General features: G+C 37.8%; 1 protein-coding gene across 1 annotated transcript in view; it reads left to right on the forward strand.

Moving 5' to 3' along the window:
- Positions 1 to 18220, forward strand: part of VPS8 (VPS8 subunit of CORVET complex) — a 300882-nt gene that overhangs the window by 134120 nt on the left and 148542 nt on the right. The window contains exons 25-29 of the mRNA XM_060150214.1: positions 492 to 534; positions 2157 to 2229; positions 2516 to 2635; positions 11491 to 11562; positions 17360 to 17479. Of these exons, the coding sequence (XP_060006197.1) occupies positions 492 to 534; positions 2157 to 2229; positions 2516 to 2635; positions 11491 to 11562; positions 17360 to 17479 (428 nt within the window). The remainder of the gene's footprint in view (positions 1 to 491; positions 535 to 2156; positions 2230 to 2515; positions 2636 to 11490; positions 11563 to 17359; positions 17480 to 18220) is intronic.

Genomic DNA, 18220 nt, shown 5'->3' on the forward strand with positions numbered 1-18220 from the left:
TAACCAAGAAATAGGTTTATACTACCAGATGACAGAACCTTACATTTTAGATGTAACTTAGGATACAAAGGGTCCGAAAGAGTGTTTAATCTTAAGTTTCTGAAACGTTTGTGAACAAGAGTCCATGTTACAAATAAGAAGACATTATAGTTATGCCTTAATATTAATTAGTGAATTCAGCAACTCATTGCCTGCTCAATACCTTCCCTGCGTCCAAGCTATTCGTTAAGCCAACAATATAGACCTCTACACTAAGATTTATACCTTCTACATGTACCCTTGAATGACTCATTGATTTTGTGTCTGTGAAGAGACTCTAAAGGAAATTCTAAAAATAATAATAATTAAAGCGGTCTTATCTCACTGTTCTATTGTTTGGGAATATACCTGCCTCACCTCAAATGCCAAGTTTTATTTTTTGTTTCCACATAAAGATTGTATTTCTGAAAAGATTTTGAGAGAGAATTGCTAAAGATACTTCTCTGTTTTAGATGAGCAAGTTGTTATGGGCAACAAGCTTCTTGTATATATTAGGTAAGAGATTTTTAATTTATTTATCTGTGTATGCTTTTACAGAATTTCTCCTATATTCTTAGAGGTACTGTCATCTATTATCTGTACAGTGCTTTTCGTTTTTCAGTGTTCTTTCATGTATAGCAGTGCTTCTGAACGGTGGGTGATTCTGTCCCCTATCCCCTCTCCCCTCCACCAGACATTTGCAATGCCTAAAGACCTTTTTGCTTTGTCACAGCTGGGGTGGAGTAGAGATGCTACTGGTACCTGGTGGATAGAGGCCAGGGATGCTGCTGAGCATCCTGTCATGTACAGGGTAGTCCCCACAACAAAGAATTCTCTCTCCCAAAGTATCAATAGGGCAGAGGTTGAGAAACCCTGATACAGAGTATTTTACTTTTACTACCAACAAGTCTGTGGGATATGTATTTATCCATATTTTATATATAAGGGCAAGAGATTAGTTTGCATCACGAAGAAGTTAGTGACAGAAGTGAGCTGAAATGTTTATGTCCTTACTCCTGGAACAGAGTTCTTCCAATAGACTATGCAGGCTCAGAACCGTGTCCCGACAGAGTTTTACATAGATAACTGGCTGGCAGACAGGCAGGAAGGTGGCAGAACTTGCTGGCACATCATTTTAGCTTCTATATGCATCAGAGTTAACTTCGAGACCTATTTCATATCTGTTACATTGTTTTTTTAGTGTAGAAGAACATGTATAGCATTTACCTAGTACTTTATCTTCTGTACTTTAAACTTTTAAGAGTATGCAGGTATCTAGCTGTCTCTAACATTCAAAATTGATGACTGCTTCAAATTCACTTCAAATTCACTTCCCCCTACCCCCAGCTGCCCAAATGAGGGCATATTCAGGAGACATTTTTATAATCCAGCCCACAAAGCAAGTCGTTGGCCATTAGGAAGGTCTGATTTGGAGGTGAAACTGTACAGTTAATTTCTCAGGAGATTCTAATTCTCCCTGAAGGCTTGTCTGACTACAGATATTTTTTAGCCTAGCTCATTCCCCATCTTTATTCACCATTCTTAGAACCACTGGATTTAAAAGTCTCTGAGGGGCTTCCTTGGTGGCGCAGTGGTTGAGGGTCCGCCTGCCGATGCAGGGAACACGGGTTCGTGCCCCAGTCCGGGAGGATCCCATGTGCTGTGGAGCGGCTGGGCCCGTGAGCCGTGGCCGCTGAGCCTGCGCGTCCGGAGCCTGTGCTCCGCGGCGGGAGAGGCCACAGCGGTGAGAGGCCCACGTACTGGGGAAAAAAAAAAAAAAAAAAGTATAATGATGCTGTTAGTCTCTTTCCAGATGCTGGATATGAGACTTTTAGGTAATCTGTCCTTATTCCTTCTTGCCCATTTAGTGCAGCTTGAGTTTTTCTTAGGAAAAATAAGAAAAAAGGAAAGCTGTTACTCAGTTACAGGGTGTATTATTTCACCACCATCTCTGTTGCCCACATTTTCTGAACTGGCTATCATCTTGATCTGGGCTTGGACCTGACCTAACTGACAAAAGCTGAGCCTGCTTAAACTTCAAACTATTATCTTGGGTTTGAGAAACAATGTGTTCCCGGGAAGTTATTTAGCCCATTATAAGTCACCAAATCTGTTCTCTTTCTTCTCTTCTCTTCTAGCTGTTGTCTAGCAGGTCGTGCCTATCCCCTTGGTGACATCCCTGAAGATCTTGTTCCCTTGGTTAAAAACCAGGTTGGTGCTATTTTCATAGCGTTTTTACTCTTTTGTTAAAATGCAGTAAAGACAAATTGTAATAGAGGGTTACACATGGGTCAGGAGTTATCAGCTGTGACAGGAGAGAGGCTACATACCATCACTGAAGCCAGTAATTATAGCTGAGAGAGGTTAGAGAAGTTATAACACAGTGGCAATTTAAAGTAAATTCAACCTGCTTTTATTTTATCCAAATGGGAATCATTGCTTCAGCAAGATACTTTGTAAGGTGAGAAAATAATCACCTTTTTTTTTCAACTTGCAGGTTTTTGAATTTTTAATTCGCCTGCATTCAACAGAAGCTCCCCCTGAGGAAGAAATCTATCCCTATATACGGACTTTGCTACATTTTGACACAAGAGAATTTCTAAATGTATTGGCGCTGGTAAGAAATAATACGATTCTAAGGTATTTTTAAAAGGAGTCAGGGTGATAATTTTTTTCTAATAGAAAGAAAGACAAATAATAGTCCTTATGCAAGTACAGTTTTTATGCCCTAGCAGTAAGGCAGGGTTTCAAATGTTTAATTTTGTTTTGCCACCCATATTTTCTAATTCTTTTTCTCCCTTCTACCCGTCCTTTCCTGCTTCCTTCCCCTCTCTTTCTTCTCTCCCTTCCTGTTTCTCTATGTCTGTCTGTCTGTCTCTGTTCTCTGTCTCTTTCTGACACATCCTTATTAAAAAGTTAAAGCACGGTTAGATGTGGTACATCCTTGATATCATAAATTGTTAGTTTGTATACTAAATATGGAAGATTGCTCTGAACGACGTGGTGGTGATGATAGTAGAAGTAACTGGAGTTGAAGTGGAACATGGAAGCTTGCTGACAAAACATCCTTATACATGTTTTATTAAAGATGGATTTGGGTGAGCCAGAGTCTCTGTGAAAATGCCCCCAGGGGAATAATTATATAACACATGATATACTTTCCCAATTAAATCATATTGTAGTTTTTTAAAAAGCTTTTGGTAATATGGACAGCACTTACATTTTAGTGTTTAGTGAAGCAGCAGGCTCAAAAATTATTAAAAAACCAAATATTGTATGTGTACAATATTTGGAGAGAAAAAACAGGAAGGAAGTACATCTAAATATTAATAGAGATTAACTGTGTGAGATGGGGTAAATTTATTTAATGAACATATAGTACTTTTGTAAGTTGAAAAATAAACTGTTACAATTTTTAAAAATGCCTGTGAGAAGGTTGAGATCCCACTCATGTCATATTTTGCATTAGTTTAATTTGAAAATCTGATTTCAGAAGTAGTAATGTTAATAGCATAGGAAGAAGGGAAAAGAAACTTAGAAATCAGATCTAGGGACTTCCCTCGTGGTGAAGTGGTTAAGACTCTGCCTGCCAGTGCAGGGGACACAGGTTCAAGCCCTGGTCCGGGAAGATCCCACATGCCATGGAGCAATTAAGCCTGTGTGCCACAACTACTGAGCCTGCGCTCTAGAGCCCGCGAGCCACAACTACTGAGCCCGCATGCCACAACTACTGAAGCCTGCACGCTTAGAGTATGCGCACCGCAACAGAGTAGCCCCCGCTCGCCGCAACTAGAGAAAGCCCACATGCAGCAACGAAGACCCAATGCAGCCAAAAATAAAATTAATTAATTAATAAATTAAACAAGAGAAGTCAAATCTAGTTGGTTTAGGAGACCTTAGACGCCCAGAATAGAATATAAGGGTACTTAGTGTCTGGCATGTAGGATAAAAGAAACAAGAAGTGGTGGGGCTGGGGTTCAAAAAGCATGATAGAGAGCAACAAAGAATTTTACCTAATTTTCCTGTTTTAAAGGGCTGTGGTAGCAATGAAGATTGGAATTATGCTCATGTCTGAATTATGATACTGGCATTGATTGTAAGACTGCAATAAAATCTCTGTCATTTACTTGACAAATATTTGAGGGTCAAATATATCACATGTACTGTACTAACTGGGTGTGTACCCTGGGCTGACAGTATATAAACCCTGCCTTTGTGGAGGAAGAGGATCCAGACTTGTAGATAAGTGATTATAGCACAGTGAAGATGTGTCACTGGAGAAGTGCAGGATGCTGTAAGAACACTTAGAAGGGGAATCTAATGGAGGGTTCAGGAAGGTGTCTTGGATGAAATGATGTCCATGGTGAGTCTCAAAGGATGTGTAGAAGTTAGGTTAAGGATAGGGAAAAATATTCTAGGCAGAAGGACAGACCATGTAAAAAGGCCTGGAAATAAGACAGAGCAATGTGTGTTCAGGAAATTGAAAAAAATCAGTATGGCCACATCTTTAAGTGTAAGGAAGCCTGCAGAGAGAGAAATTAGAGAGTTAGGTAGAGTCTGAGTTTTGTTATCCATGGTAGGAAGTTTGGACTTTATACTAGAGCAGCAGGTAGCTGTTGAAGCCTTTTAGGTAGAAAAATATCACGATTTGTAGTTTAGAAAAATTCCCTCTGGTTGTTGAATGGAAAATGGATTGAAATAAGATAAGATTGGAGGCAGGAAGATGTTAGCAAAATTTTGTGATAATCTAGATAGAAGGTAATGGTGGCTTGATTAGGGCAGTGACAGTGGGGGTAAGCAAGACATGAAAGGATTTGAAAGATATTTTAGGAGGCAAATCAGCCTAAGATTTAGGGCTTAATATACAGTTGGATGTGAAAGATAAGACAAATAGGGAAGCATCAAAGATTCTTAGATTTCTGACCTGGTAAACTGGATGTATAGTGGTTTACTTGTGGATTCAACAGGAAATCAGAGGAGAAACAGGTTTCTTGGGAGATGGATGGGGCAGGGGTGGTGGTGGTGCAGAGTAATGATGAAGTGTGGTAGAGGTAGAAAATTAGCTCTCTTTTGGACTTAATGAATTTGAAACGCCTAAAAGACAAGTGGAAGCTTCCTTCTGTGTGTGCATCAAGGGTTGGCTGCATTCCCAAGTATTACAGCTGGAGAAATGGGTAAGATGTAGGATCCTAAATTCTAGATTCACTGCCTATTATGTTTACCATAATTGATTACTCATATGACCTTCCTAATTAGTATACCTTAATAAAAAGAACATTTTCAGGGAGGCACAAAAGAATTTAGATGACAGACTTTTAAATCATATTTTCCCACCTTTAAAAATTTTATAATATTTTTTTCAAATGAGGTTTTTAAATTTAGCTTTCTTGAGGTACAGTTTATACAAAATATAATTCATCCATTTCAAGAGAAGAGTTTGACAAACATATGCAGTCTTGTAATAACTACTACCACAATCTAGATATAGAACAGAAGGTCACTTTTGCAGTTTAGTACTGAGTCCCTTGCCCCTTGCAACTGCTGGTCTGCTTTATGACAGTATAGTTTCGCCTTTCTAAAATGTTATTTAAATAGAGTCATACACTTTGTAGTTTTTTCTGGCTTCTTTCACTTAAAATAATGCTTTTGAGACTTATCCATGCTGTGGCTTATACCAATAAGTTGTTCCTCTTTATGGCTATGTAATTTTCTATTTTATGGATATATAATTTGATCCATTCACCAATAGTTGGTCCTTGGGGTTGTTTCCAGTTTAAGTTATTATGAATAAAGCTATTATGAATATTTACATAAAGGCCTTTGTGTGGACATATATCTTTATTTCTCTTGAGTAAATACCAAATAATGGAATTGCTGGGTCATTTGTTAAGTGTATTATTTTACTTAAGAAGAAACTGACAAGACTTTTCTAAAGTGGTTCTACCAGCTTACATTCCAGTAGTGTATGAGAGTATCAGTTCTTCATCTTCTCTCCAACACTTGGTATGGTTGATCTTTTTTTTTTAATAAATTTATTTATTTAATTTTGGCTGCATTGGGTCTTCGTTGCTGCACGTGAGCTTTCTTTAGTTGCGGCTAGCAGGGGCTACTCTTCATTGTGATGCCCAGGCTTCTCACTGCGGTGGCTTCTCTTGTTGCGGAGCATGGGCTCTAGGCGTGTGGGCTTCAGTAGTTGTGGCATGCAGGCTCAGTAGTTGTGGTGCACAGGCTTAGTTGCTGTGCGGCATGTGGGATCTTCCCGGACCAGGGCTCGAACCCGTGTCCCCTGCATTGGCTGGCAGATTCTTAACCCCTGCGCCACCAGGGAAGTCCCTGGTTGATCTTTTTAATTTGACCATTCTAATAGGTGTATAGTGGTATCTCATTGTGGTCTTAATTTATATTTCCCTCCTGACAAATAATATTAAACATCTTTTCATTAAAATATATTAGGAAAGAAGTTATGTTTGCCATCCATATATCCTCTTTGTTGAAAATATCAATTTTTTTTGCCAATTTTTCCCCTATTTTTAAAAATTGTTTTCTTGTTCTGAGAGTTTTTTAATATATGTTTTTTTATCAGATTATGTAAGTTTCGCAAATGTTTTCTCCCAGTCTGTAGTTTGTCTTTTCATTCTCCTAACAAGGTGTTCTGAATAGCAGAAGTTTTAAATTTTGATCAAGTCTAATTTATTAGTTTTGTTTTATGGATGTTGCTTCTGGTGCTGTATCTAAGAAATCTTCACATGACCCAGGGTCACAAAGATATTCTCTTGTATTTCTGTTAGAAGTTTTATGGTTTTAGGTTTTACATTTAGATCTGTGATTCATTTTGAAGACATTTTTGCATGTGGTACAAGGTTTAGCTGCAAGTTCTTTTTTCTTCTTTTGCGTATAGATATCTAACTCTTACAGCACAATTTGACAAAAAGACTGTCCTTTCTCTACTGAGTTGTCTTTGTACTTTGTCAAAGATGCATCATCTGTGTATATGTGGGTCTGCTTCTGAACTGTATTCTATGCCACTGGTCTGTTTGTCTTGATGCCAGTACCACACTGCCTTGATTACTGTAGCTTTATAATGAGTATGAAAATCATATTATGTTAGCTCTTCCATGTTCTTGTTCTTTTTCAAAATTACATTGTCTTTTGTAGTTTAGGGTGTTTTTTTTTTTTTGCATTTCAATATGAATTTTGAGTTATCTTGTTAATTTCTACAAAAGCCCGCCTGGATTTTGATTAGGATTTTGTTCAATGTTTAGTCAATTTAAGAATAGACATCTTAGCAATACTGAGTTTTGTGACCCATGCAAAGGTATACTGTTCCATTTATTTAGGTTTTCTTTAATTTTTCTCAGTAATATTTTATAGTTTTCAGTGTAGTTTTCTGAGTGATAAGGATTCAATGTAATGTTTCTCTACTATTGTACAATTTAAAATTCTTGATAAAGTAAAATAACACTTGCCTCCCACTTACCTTGCTTTTGTATACTGCCGTAAGGAAAACTGATGTCAACCTGACTTTTCTTAACTTTCCCAGGGACTTAATCTTTTTTCCTAGAGGACCAGAATACTTCTTTCCTTATATTTAAAGACTAATATTTTAACTCTAAGATATTACTCAGAATTGACTATTTTGGGTCAGTTTTGCCATATATGTACTGTGGGCCTTTTCAAGTATGTGAATTCGAGTCTTTTTATTTAAAGAAAGTTTTCTTGAACGTAGATTTAAATACTTTTTCTGCTTCGTTATTTTGTATTTCATCTTCAAAAACTCCAGTTATTTGTATATCTTCTTTATCTTCTATATTTATCACCTTTTTTTGTTCTCTTTTATTTCCTTCTTTATTTAATTTCATTTTCTTGGTTCTTTTCATTTACATTCTCTATTTCTCTTTACAGTGCTCTTGGTCATATCTGTTCTCCCTTTGGTGGCTTGTAATTCTGTCTTCATTTCTGAGATGACTTTTTTTTTCAGTTTTTGTCTGAGTTCAGTTAGCTGCTATTTCCTATCTTCCTGCTCTTTGTTCATTTCTTTTATGAATTCTTAAATTTATGGTTTGTGATGTTCTTTCAAATCTGCAATTGTATGTTTAAATATATTTCCTATATGTTGGGATATTGTTATAGTTTACTTCTATCTTGTGACTAGTTTTTATTTTAAATGTTTTATTATTGAGTGCCTTCATTTGCTGTTTTTATTGTCATTTTTTTTTTTTTTCTTTTGTGGTACGCAGGCCTCTTACTGTTGTGGCCTCTCCCATTGCGGAGCATAGGCTCCGGACGCGCAGGCTCAGGGGCCATGGCTCACGGGCCCAGCCGCTCCGCGGCACGTGGGATCTTCCCGGACCGGGGCACGAACCCGTGTCCCCTGCATCGGCAAGCGGACTCTCAACCACTGCGCCACCAGGGGAGCCTTGTCATTTTTTTATGTTGGATTTTTCTGGACTAGGAGTAATAGGTGACCTTGTTGGATGGTGGGAGAAAATTACATACTATTTTCCGCATTCAAGTATCTTCTTTATTTGCTACAACCAAGTGCAATTTTTTAAATAAATAGTGTGTTTTGGGGATAGCCTATCTTCTCAATCTTTGACAGTCTCTTGTTTTAGTAGGACCTTTATCTTGAGCCACTTTCTTCTTTACCACAAGCCTCCGAGGAATATCTCTCCATTCCCTTTTCTATGTTAAAAGCTGTATCTTACCAAGGCCTCCGATCTATACTTGCCAGACCTCTTCCTTTGTTCTTCCTATTAGTCAGTGTGCTGATCCACCGGGTTGCAGACGTGACCTCATTATTTCCTCACCCAGGGTGGATTTCCCTTTTCTTTTGGAGGTGAATTCCATTTGATATTATAGGTATTCTGTTCCTACTGAAACCTCGTCACACCCTCCTTTCCTCTACCCAGTTCTGTCCTGACCTCTTTTTGGTTTTATGGGCTTTGGAGCCAACTTTGCTAATTTGGGATGTTTACTTTCCCGCTTTTATATAAGTTGAAGTATGTAACATTTGTTGTCCTTCTGGTTTTCCCATTAGCCTGGGTTGGGTGATTCTTTTTGTTCTTTTCTACATACGCGGATCTTATTGGGAGATGTGTGAAGCTGTTAGGTCAGGGGTTCACAAACCACAGTCTGTAGACCAAATCCAGCTCCATTTCGCCTCTGGCTTGTGTGAGCTAAGAGTAATTTTTTTTTTTAAGGGTTATAAAAAGAGAAGAAGACTATGTTGTACAAACCACATGTAGCCCACAAAGCCTAAAATATTTTCTCTCTGGCCCTTTACAGAGAATGTTTCTTGACCCCTGGATCAGGCTTTAGCCAACTATCATTATCTTACAGAAACCCTATAATAGTTTTTAAGGGGTACAGAAAGAAGTTTTTTGGTTTGTTTTTTACATCTTTATTGGAGTATAATTGCTTTACAATGGTGTGTTAGTTTTTGCTTTATAACAAAGTGAATCAGTTATACATATACATATGTTCCCATATCTTTTCCCTCTTACCTCTCCCTCCCTCCCACCCTCCGTATCCCACCCCTCCAGGCGGTCACTAAGCACCGAGCTGATCTCCCTGTGCTATGCGGCTGCTTCCAAATGTAAGGTAGATAGCTAGTGGGAAGCAGCCGCAGAAAGAAGTTTTTATGACCAAATTCACAGGTGACTTTGGACTTGAATTTTAGGTCTACCTTTGCACTTCACAAACCGTGTCATTCTCCATTAGGACATCTTTGCATGTTATTCCTCTAACAAGCATTGTATAATTAGAAGCATCTTTGTGGAATGATAATGTTTTAACATAAATGTGCCATTTTGGTGGCAGCTGTTAACTACAATCAAAATATGTCATTATGTGTATCACAACATTCATAAGAAAGTATATCACCACTTAATTATGTTTACAGAAGTAAACTTGCAATATGTGTTTCAAAGCAGTGAATACATGCTGCCAAAAGGAAAGTGGATACAGAAATTCTTTTTTACTTGCTGTCAGTGCTGTAGTTGTTTAATACATATGTTAATTCTCCGTGGTTTTGTGTTTAGTTGAATAGCAGTTGTATTAGCAGATAGTACCTTGTCCTTGTGATGGCAGAGTGACATCTCATTTTGGCCGCACGCCCTGGGAAGGGGGTGTGTGCATTTGTGTGAGTGTGTGCGTGTTTGTTGTTCTCATAAACGTTAGAACTGAGAGACTTTCTAGACCATCTTTCTGTCTTCAGGCCAGGTCATATTTAACCCACGTAAGCATCAAAATACCCTCTGTTTGAACTTTCCATATTAAGAGTTCCTACGAGTCCCCTAGGTAACTCATTTAAGCTTTTCTTAACTAACTGGCAGCAAAGCATTCTAGTTGAAGAAGAAATTTTTTTTAAAGATTTTATTTTCCTCTGTAATTAACTGGACAAATCAGTAGTTGTTGTTTAAAGTGCTTACTGTGTGTCAGACAAGAAAAGGGAAGGAAGGACATGCTAGTAAGAGAACAGCACGAGCCGAGGTACTTTGGAGAAGCTGGGGAAGCTCAGGGCCCATTTAAAGAACAGCAAGTATTCTGGTTTGAATGTAACTATGATGTAGTCTTGAAAGTTTGTGGCTCTGAAATTCTTTGTTAATCTATTGGGACAATATGTAGTCTATTTTTTTGCTTCAGGATCGTAAGCAGTAAATTATTGCTGTGTGGATTTAAACATTACTAAGGGCCAAATGTGCTAAGTGAAAACCATAGGCAGATCTTCAAGTCTTTCATCATGCTTATTATTCAGTAAATATTTTCATTTAAATTTTTTTATAATGAATATAATTTCAATTTCTTCATATATGCATCCTGTAGCTTCTAGGTATTTTCAGAATCTGGTGCTGTCATATACGTGGGTGCATGTTCTATTCAGAATATATTTGGCTGTACTTGAGCAGGGGCATAAAATGAAAAATGCTGTACTTGGCAGTGTTTTGAAAATAGAATGCCTGTTCTTTGTGTGTATCCTTGAGGTTTTTAACATTGTGACAGAGCATCATTTTTTCCAAGTTGTCATGGAAATCATGAAAATTATTTTTCATGACAGTTAGCAAACTGTATTTCAGTTATTATTTCCAAATAGCATGGACGGAATGATGGCTGAGCATGTAGCATGTATTTCATCCTTTTCAAACCCTTGCTCACAAATTGCCTCTTGCCATTAGTGTTCTTTCTTTTTCGTTGCCTGTAAACTTTGCCTTCCTTTCCTGAGTCACTTTCTGGTTATATAGTAATCACTATATGTTTATACTTTTTATTTATTCAGAATACTATGCAATATTGAATACTGTAGCTTTCTATTTAACTCACTAAAAATAACTTATTAAAGGTATATCAGGAAAAACCGGATGAGGAGTGGTTACCTTATTTGGAATTTACCTGACTATTAAGAATTTAATATCTTGTTTCCTTCTAAAATTTCCAAATAATACTTACTTTTATAAATTTCTTTTTCCCTTTCAGACTTTTGAAGATTTTAAAAATGACAAGCAAGCTGTAGAATATCAACAACGTATTGTGGATATTTTGTTGAAAGTAAGTATTCAAAGAATATATGTCTCTGTATTGATGTTTATATTAAGAAAACTGAATTATTTGATAGCAAGTTCTAAAATAATCTTGTTTAATAAAGTAATATGTTGCAATCATTTAAAAATTTTATTATGCTGTCTTAGTACTTTATTCAGCTTTTGAAGACAAAGCATTCATTCAAAAAATATAATGTATCTCAGCTACAGAGTGCTACTCTTGAGAAATGCATATTGTGATAATTCCTATATTAGTGTGATTACATTCAGAAATGGACACTAACTTCAGAATGCTTTGAGAAATAACTAATGTGAAGAGTCTCCTTCTGTCTCATACCAACACCACTGTGTTGCTAAGGTAGTGCCATACATAGTTTTGCCATGGAACTGAGATGATGGTGACACTTAAGAATGATTTGAGGCGCACAGAGATGATCATCCCAATCTAAATCTAACTAGATTCAGTTGAAAGCTATTTTGAGGTTCATACTGTTGCTAGTGAATGATTCCTTCTCTGTCCATCTGCACAGCTTCAGCCACACCAGTTTCTTCTTGTAGTTGAAAGCTTAGAATTTTTGTCCTGTTCATTTGGCTATAAAATGGAGATTTCATCCTCTTAGTAACTTTTAGATTATTTTGGACAAGAGACTAAAATTAAAATATTCTCTAGTTGTGCATAACATTAATGCATTAATTACATTTATAATAGCTCTTCATAATTTTCAAAACTCATTTATATACATGATCTCATTTGAGCTATTTATTGACCTTGTAAGATAGGCAGTGATGAATAAGAGAATAGAATTGCTAAGCTCCCAAATAATGCCAGTTTGATCCAGGTGGCTAGTATGGAGAATTTTCACCTAGATTTCCAAAATACCTTCCCAAATGGTCTCATTCTTGTCGTTCTTTTTTTTTTTTTTTTTTTTTTTTTTTTTGCAGTACGTGGGCCTCTCGCTGTTGTGGCCTCTCCCATTGCGGAGCACAGGCTCTGGACGCACAGGCTCAGTGGCCATGCATGGCTCACAGGCCTAGCCGCTCCGCGGCATGTGGGATCTTCCTGGACCGGGGCACGAACCCATGTCCCCTGCATTGGCAGGCGGACTCTCAACCACTGTGCCACCAGGGAAGCCCCTCTTGTCCTTCTTTAATTCATGATCTTACCTCTCCTCTACCTAATATTCTTCTGTGGCTCCCCCTTGGCTCAGTTGAAATTAAGTTCTGCTGTGAGAGAAAGTTCAAAACAATAATAGCTTGTTATGGAAATCTAGTTGTCTCCTATAGATCTGGAGGGTAGGCAACCTGATCTAGTAGAGTAGCTTCACAAACTTATCAGTGATGTACATTCCTTCTGTCTTACTGCTGTTATTCTTAGTATGTGGTTTGTGTCTTTCGGCCCAAAACGGCTGCTGAAGCTCCAGCCATCACCTCTGCATTCTAGCCAGCCTGAATGCAGAAAGAGATGAAGAAGAAAGTGTTCTTTCTTTCAGAAAAATTTTTAGAAGTTGTGTACTGCAATTCTGCTTATATCATGTTGATCACAGCTTAGATATATGGCCCCTTAGATGCTAAGAGAGACTGAGAAATGTACTCTATTTTGTGGGTGGCCATGTGTTTAGCTAAAAATGAGGAGTTCTGTTTCTAAATTAGAAGGAAGGAACAGATGTTGGAGCACAAATACTAGTTTCTGCCATACCCATCTAAACTGTTTAACACGACATCCAAGATGCTTCTATATTTTCTGGTCCCTGACTACTTCTCTATAACTGCTCCCCTCTCTGACCCTCCTCACTGCTCCCACCCCCGCCATTCTGTATTATGAACTCCTCAACAGTTTTGTGTTTTTGTTTGTTTTGGCCACACTGCACAGCTTGCAAGATCTCAGTTCCCCAACCACGGATTGAACCTGGGCCATGGCAGTGAAAGCCCAGAATCCTAACCACTAGGCCACCAGGGGACTACCTTCTCAACAGTTTTAAAGTTGGAATTCAGTGAACTTTCTGTGTCACCTTTACAGCTTATGTTCTTTGTGTGAGTTTTCTTTTATCCCACCATGCCTTTTCTTTCCCTTTCCCTGCCTGGCAAATTCCTAGCCATTTTCCAAGACATAACTCAAATATCATCCATGAGAAACTTTTAGAACCCTCTCTCACACTTCCAGTTTGATTATTTGCCCCTTCTCTGTGTTCATGTAACACTTCATGCTACACTTGGCATACTGTAGTAATCGTTTACATGTATATTTTCCTACCTGGAATGAATTTCCCGTAGGTAGCAACTGTAAGGATTTTTTTTTTTTTGGTCATTGTTTTAACATGCCCAGAAACAGAAACATGTCCAGCACAATGCCTGCAACCTGGTAGATGTTCAAGAAATGTTTGCAAGTTGATTGAATTAGAATTCGAATTTAAAACTGTACTAAGGGACTTATCTGGTGGTGCAGTGGTTAAGAATCCACCTGCCAATGCAGGGGACACGGATTCAAGCCATGGTCTGGGAAGATTCCACATGCCATGGAGCAGCTAAGCCCGTGTGCCACAACTACTGAGCCTGTGCTCACGAGCCACAACTACTGAGCTCATGAGCCACAACTACTGAAGCCCGCACACCTAGAGCCCGTGCTTCGCAACAAGAGAAGGCGCTGCGATGAGAAGCTGGCACACGGCAACAAAGAGTAGCCCCCACTCGCCGCTACTAGAGAAAGCCCACACGCAGCAACGAAGACCCAATGCGGCCAAAGATAAAAATAAATAAATTAAAAATAATAAAAATAAAACTGTACTAAGTTGGAAGAATGATCCAAATGAAGGAAATAAAGCTCCATGAAGTACTTAAACTCTTACTGTTGGTGAATTGTGCTCTTGTATATATATATATTTTAATTGAAGTAGAGTTGATTTACAATATTGTGTTAGTTTCAGGTGTACAGCAAAGTGATTCAGTTTTTTTTATATATATATATATATTTTTTTTTAGGTTATTTTCCATTATAGGTTATTACAAGATACTGAATATAGTTCTCTGTGCTATACAGTAAATTCTTATTGCTTATCTGTTTTATGTATAGTAGTTTGTATCCATTGCTCTCATACTCCTGATTGACCCCTCCCACCCCCTTTTCCCATAGGTAATCGTAAGTTTGTTTTCTGTATCTGTGCATCTCTTTCTGTTTTATATATAGATTCATTTGTATTATTTTTTAGATTCCACATATAAGTGATATCATAATATTTGTCTTTCTGAATTACTTCACTAAAGTATAATATTCTCTAGTTCCATCAATGTTTGCTGCAAATGTCATTATTTCATTCTTTTTTATGGCCGAGTAATATTCTGTTATGTATATAAACCACATCTTCTAAAGCCATTTGTCTGTTGGTGGACACTTAGGTTGCTTCCATGTCTTGGCTATTGTAAATAGTGCTGCTGGGAACATTGGGGTGCATGTATCTTTTCGAATTAGAGTTTTCATCTTTTCAGATACATGTCCAGGAGTGGGATTGCTGGCTCATATGGTAGCTCTATTTTTAGTTTTTTTAAGGAACCTCCATACTGTTTTCCATAGTGGCTGCATCTTGTATATTGTTTTGATAGTATTTACCTAGGGTCAATGAAGAATGAACTTTTGAGATTATTTTCTCATTTCTGATGATAGAGTTGTACTCATTTGTTAAAGTGTTTTTCTGAGGGAGCATAGGCAAGGACCAGAGAACAGGTGAGGGAGCATCAAACCTCAGGCATTATCATGGGTGCTGAATGGCAGCAGATATAGAGGGGGAAAGCTGTTAATTTGTGACTTTTTATAAGATTGCTCAGAAAATTTTGTAAGCATGGTCTCTGAAATCGGTCAGAGAGGAAATGAAAAGAAGCTAAAATTTCTAGGATGATAACTTGCTGAGGTAGCAAGGGAATGGGCTGTGAGTTAGAACTCTTTCCTTTGAAGGTGTTTCTAGGATCAGATAGTTAAAATTACACTTCAGAGCGAAAGGAAGAGCTAAAAGCAGAGAAGGGCACTAGTTGGGCCCTGAAAGTTGAGTCTTGGAAAGGACCTGCACACTGAAAGGGAGTGATGACTGGGTATTTTAAAGCTGTAGAAAGCTCTTTGAATATTATAAATGGAATTTAGATACACACACAGATTACAACTTGAAATATCCTCATACTCTAGTAATGATTAATTATGCACTTGAGCAAGCTGTGACTGCTGGATTAAAAGCAGGCATGGTAAAAAAAAGGAAGGGACATAGTGCTTAGCAAAGTAAGAAAAGGTAGGCTAAAAGCTCGGCCCCAAGGGAATGTTTTATAGGAGAAATCTTATCTTTGAACGGAAAATGAAAGGGGGGAATTTAGGACTTTTCTCTAGGTGAGATGGGGTACTATTCCCTAATTTGTTTTAGAGTTGCCTCCATAAATTCATCTAGTCCAAAACAATACCTGGTCTTCCTTCCCATACTTCTGCATTCTCCCTCTTTGTTAATGGCATCATTCTCCTCCCTGCCTGTCAGGCTCAAGACCTGCCATTTTTCATTCCTCCTTTAGCCACATGTTTCCACACATGTGAATACTTGCCCTGTCTCCCCTCTCTCTGCAGTGTCTTTTGCATCTGTTTCTCCTTCCCTGTTCATTATCACTGCATTGTTCTGAACCCCTCTGTCTCTCCCTTGGACCCCTGAAATCACATGCATCTTGGTCTCTCTACCTTTTATCTCTTGCTTCTGTTATTTAATCCTAAACACTGCTCTCCTCATTGCCCCTTTAGAAACTCCTCAGTTTTTGGTGGAATAAATTCTACATTCCTTAGAATGACATTGGAGGCCTAATCTTTCCTTTCGATCTAATTTCTCCCTCCTCATGCATGCTGCTGCATTCTAATGAAACACACAGTTTCTCCAGACAAACTTGTATTTTCCTGTGTTCATGCTTTTGCCCCTACTCTTCTCTCTGCCTGGACTGCTCTTTCTCCTGACATTTCCCCCTGTCATGTTTTCCACATGGGGTTTAAAGCTTAGTTTAAAAGCTAGTTTTCTCTTTTTTTTCCCAAATTTCTTCTCTAACCAGTTGAACTAAATTTCTCCCACCGTGCTTCCATAGTCATTTGTTCCTTTATAATAGTGCTGATTGATCACATTATGCTTTTTAGTTAAGATTTGTTTACCTGTCTCACCTTGCTTTCTGGTTCATAATCCCCTTGAAGGCTTCTACCATAGCATCTTACTCATAGTAGTAGGTACTCAGGAGATGAGAGGTCACTTAAATCAGAGGACTGATTATGACTTGATAACTCTGTGTGGTTGCAAAGAGCCTGTTATATGAAACCATCTGTTCAAGAAACTGCTTATAGACAAGGCAGAAGCCATTCACTTCATGTTTTCGTGGGCTGGCTGAGTTCTTTTCTGGGATACCTTCACTCTCAAGTTATCTTACTTTTCAACCCCAGAGCAACTCCCTTCTTCCTGTGTTGGTGGACAAATTTTTAATAAGGTTACTTTAATTTAAATTAACTTCAGATTCTCTTTTAAGAATTCAAGAGGGAAACATGATTAATATTTCTTTGAAATCCACCTCTCTAACAATTCGGTTCTTATCCAACTTGTGCCTAAAATTATGCCAAAAATTACTAAAATGCTTTCAGGGTGTGCAAGTAGTCGTGCTCCTTCTCTAAATGGTATTGAACTCAATTGTTACATAGCAAATAAAAGAAGCTTCGAGTCTTTAGTACTGAGGCTTCCCCCAGCTTCTAATTATTTATTTTTCTGTGTCAAACCAGATGGCATATTGAATAAATGGTCTCTTTTGCTTATCAGGTTATGGTGGAGAATTCAGATTTTACTCCCTCACAAGTAGGGTGTCTCTTTACCTTCCTTGCCCGGCAGCTTGCAAAGCCTGACAATACCTTGTTTGTAAACAGAACCCTTTTTGATCAGGTGAGCGTCTTTAACCATAAGAACTAGAATTGTTTTTATTTACAGTTCATAGAGAAATTCATTGGATTACATGGTTTCTTAATATAATAGCCTATTGGGTAAGTGTCTTACCAGGTAGAAGCTTTTTCACCTTTCAGTTTGGATCTAAATTAGTTTTTTGGGTTTTTTTTAATGTTGTGTTTGGGTTGTATGACTGCCTAGTAACTTGGTATCATGGGAGTATGGTTTGTGGAGATTGGTTTATATAGATTCTGTTCTCCCAATTATTCTGTTGTTCTAAATTGCCTAGAATTCTTGGCTTAAGAATTTTCCAGTTTAATAATCACCCATCTCACTGGTAGTAAGACTATGCTGTTGAGTATCTAGAGGAGAGATTACTTTTAGAAAATCTGAATTTACTGACAAATGACTTTAACTGTGAAGGTATTTCCTAATCCCGGTTAAATATCTCCACAAAGCCACAGGTGGCAAAGAAAATACTTTTTATCTGGAGAAAGTTGCTAATAATGACCAGCGTTTATTGAGCACTTCATAGTGCCATGCTCTGTTCCAAAGTTTTATATGTATGTGTTAACTCCATACTCCCAGTAGCTCTGAAGTTGGTATAGTTATTACTCCCATTTTTCAGATGAGGAAACTAAAACCTGGTGAGGTTAAGTCACTCATCCAAGGTTGTACTTAGTAAGTGTTATTATTAGCAATAAATATCGTTGTTAAGTGTTAATAAGGTTAGGATTCAAA

This window comes from Lagenorhynchus albirostris, chromosome 5 (assembly GCF_949774975.1).
Source record: "Lagenorhynchus albirostris chromosome 5, mLagAlb1.1, whole genome shotgun sequence".
Classification (NCBI taxonomy): Eukaryota; Metazoa; Chordata; class Mammalia; order Artiodactyla; family Delphinidae; genus Lagenorhynchus; species Lagenorhynchus albirostris.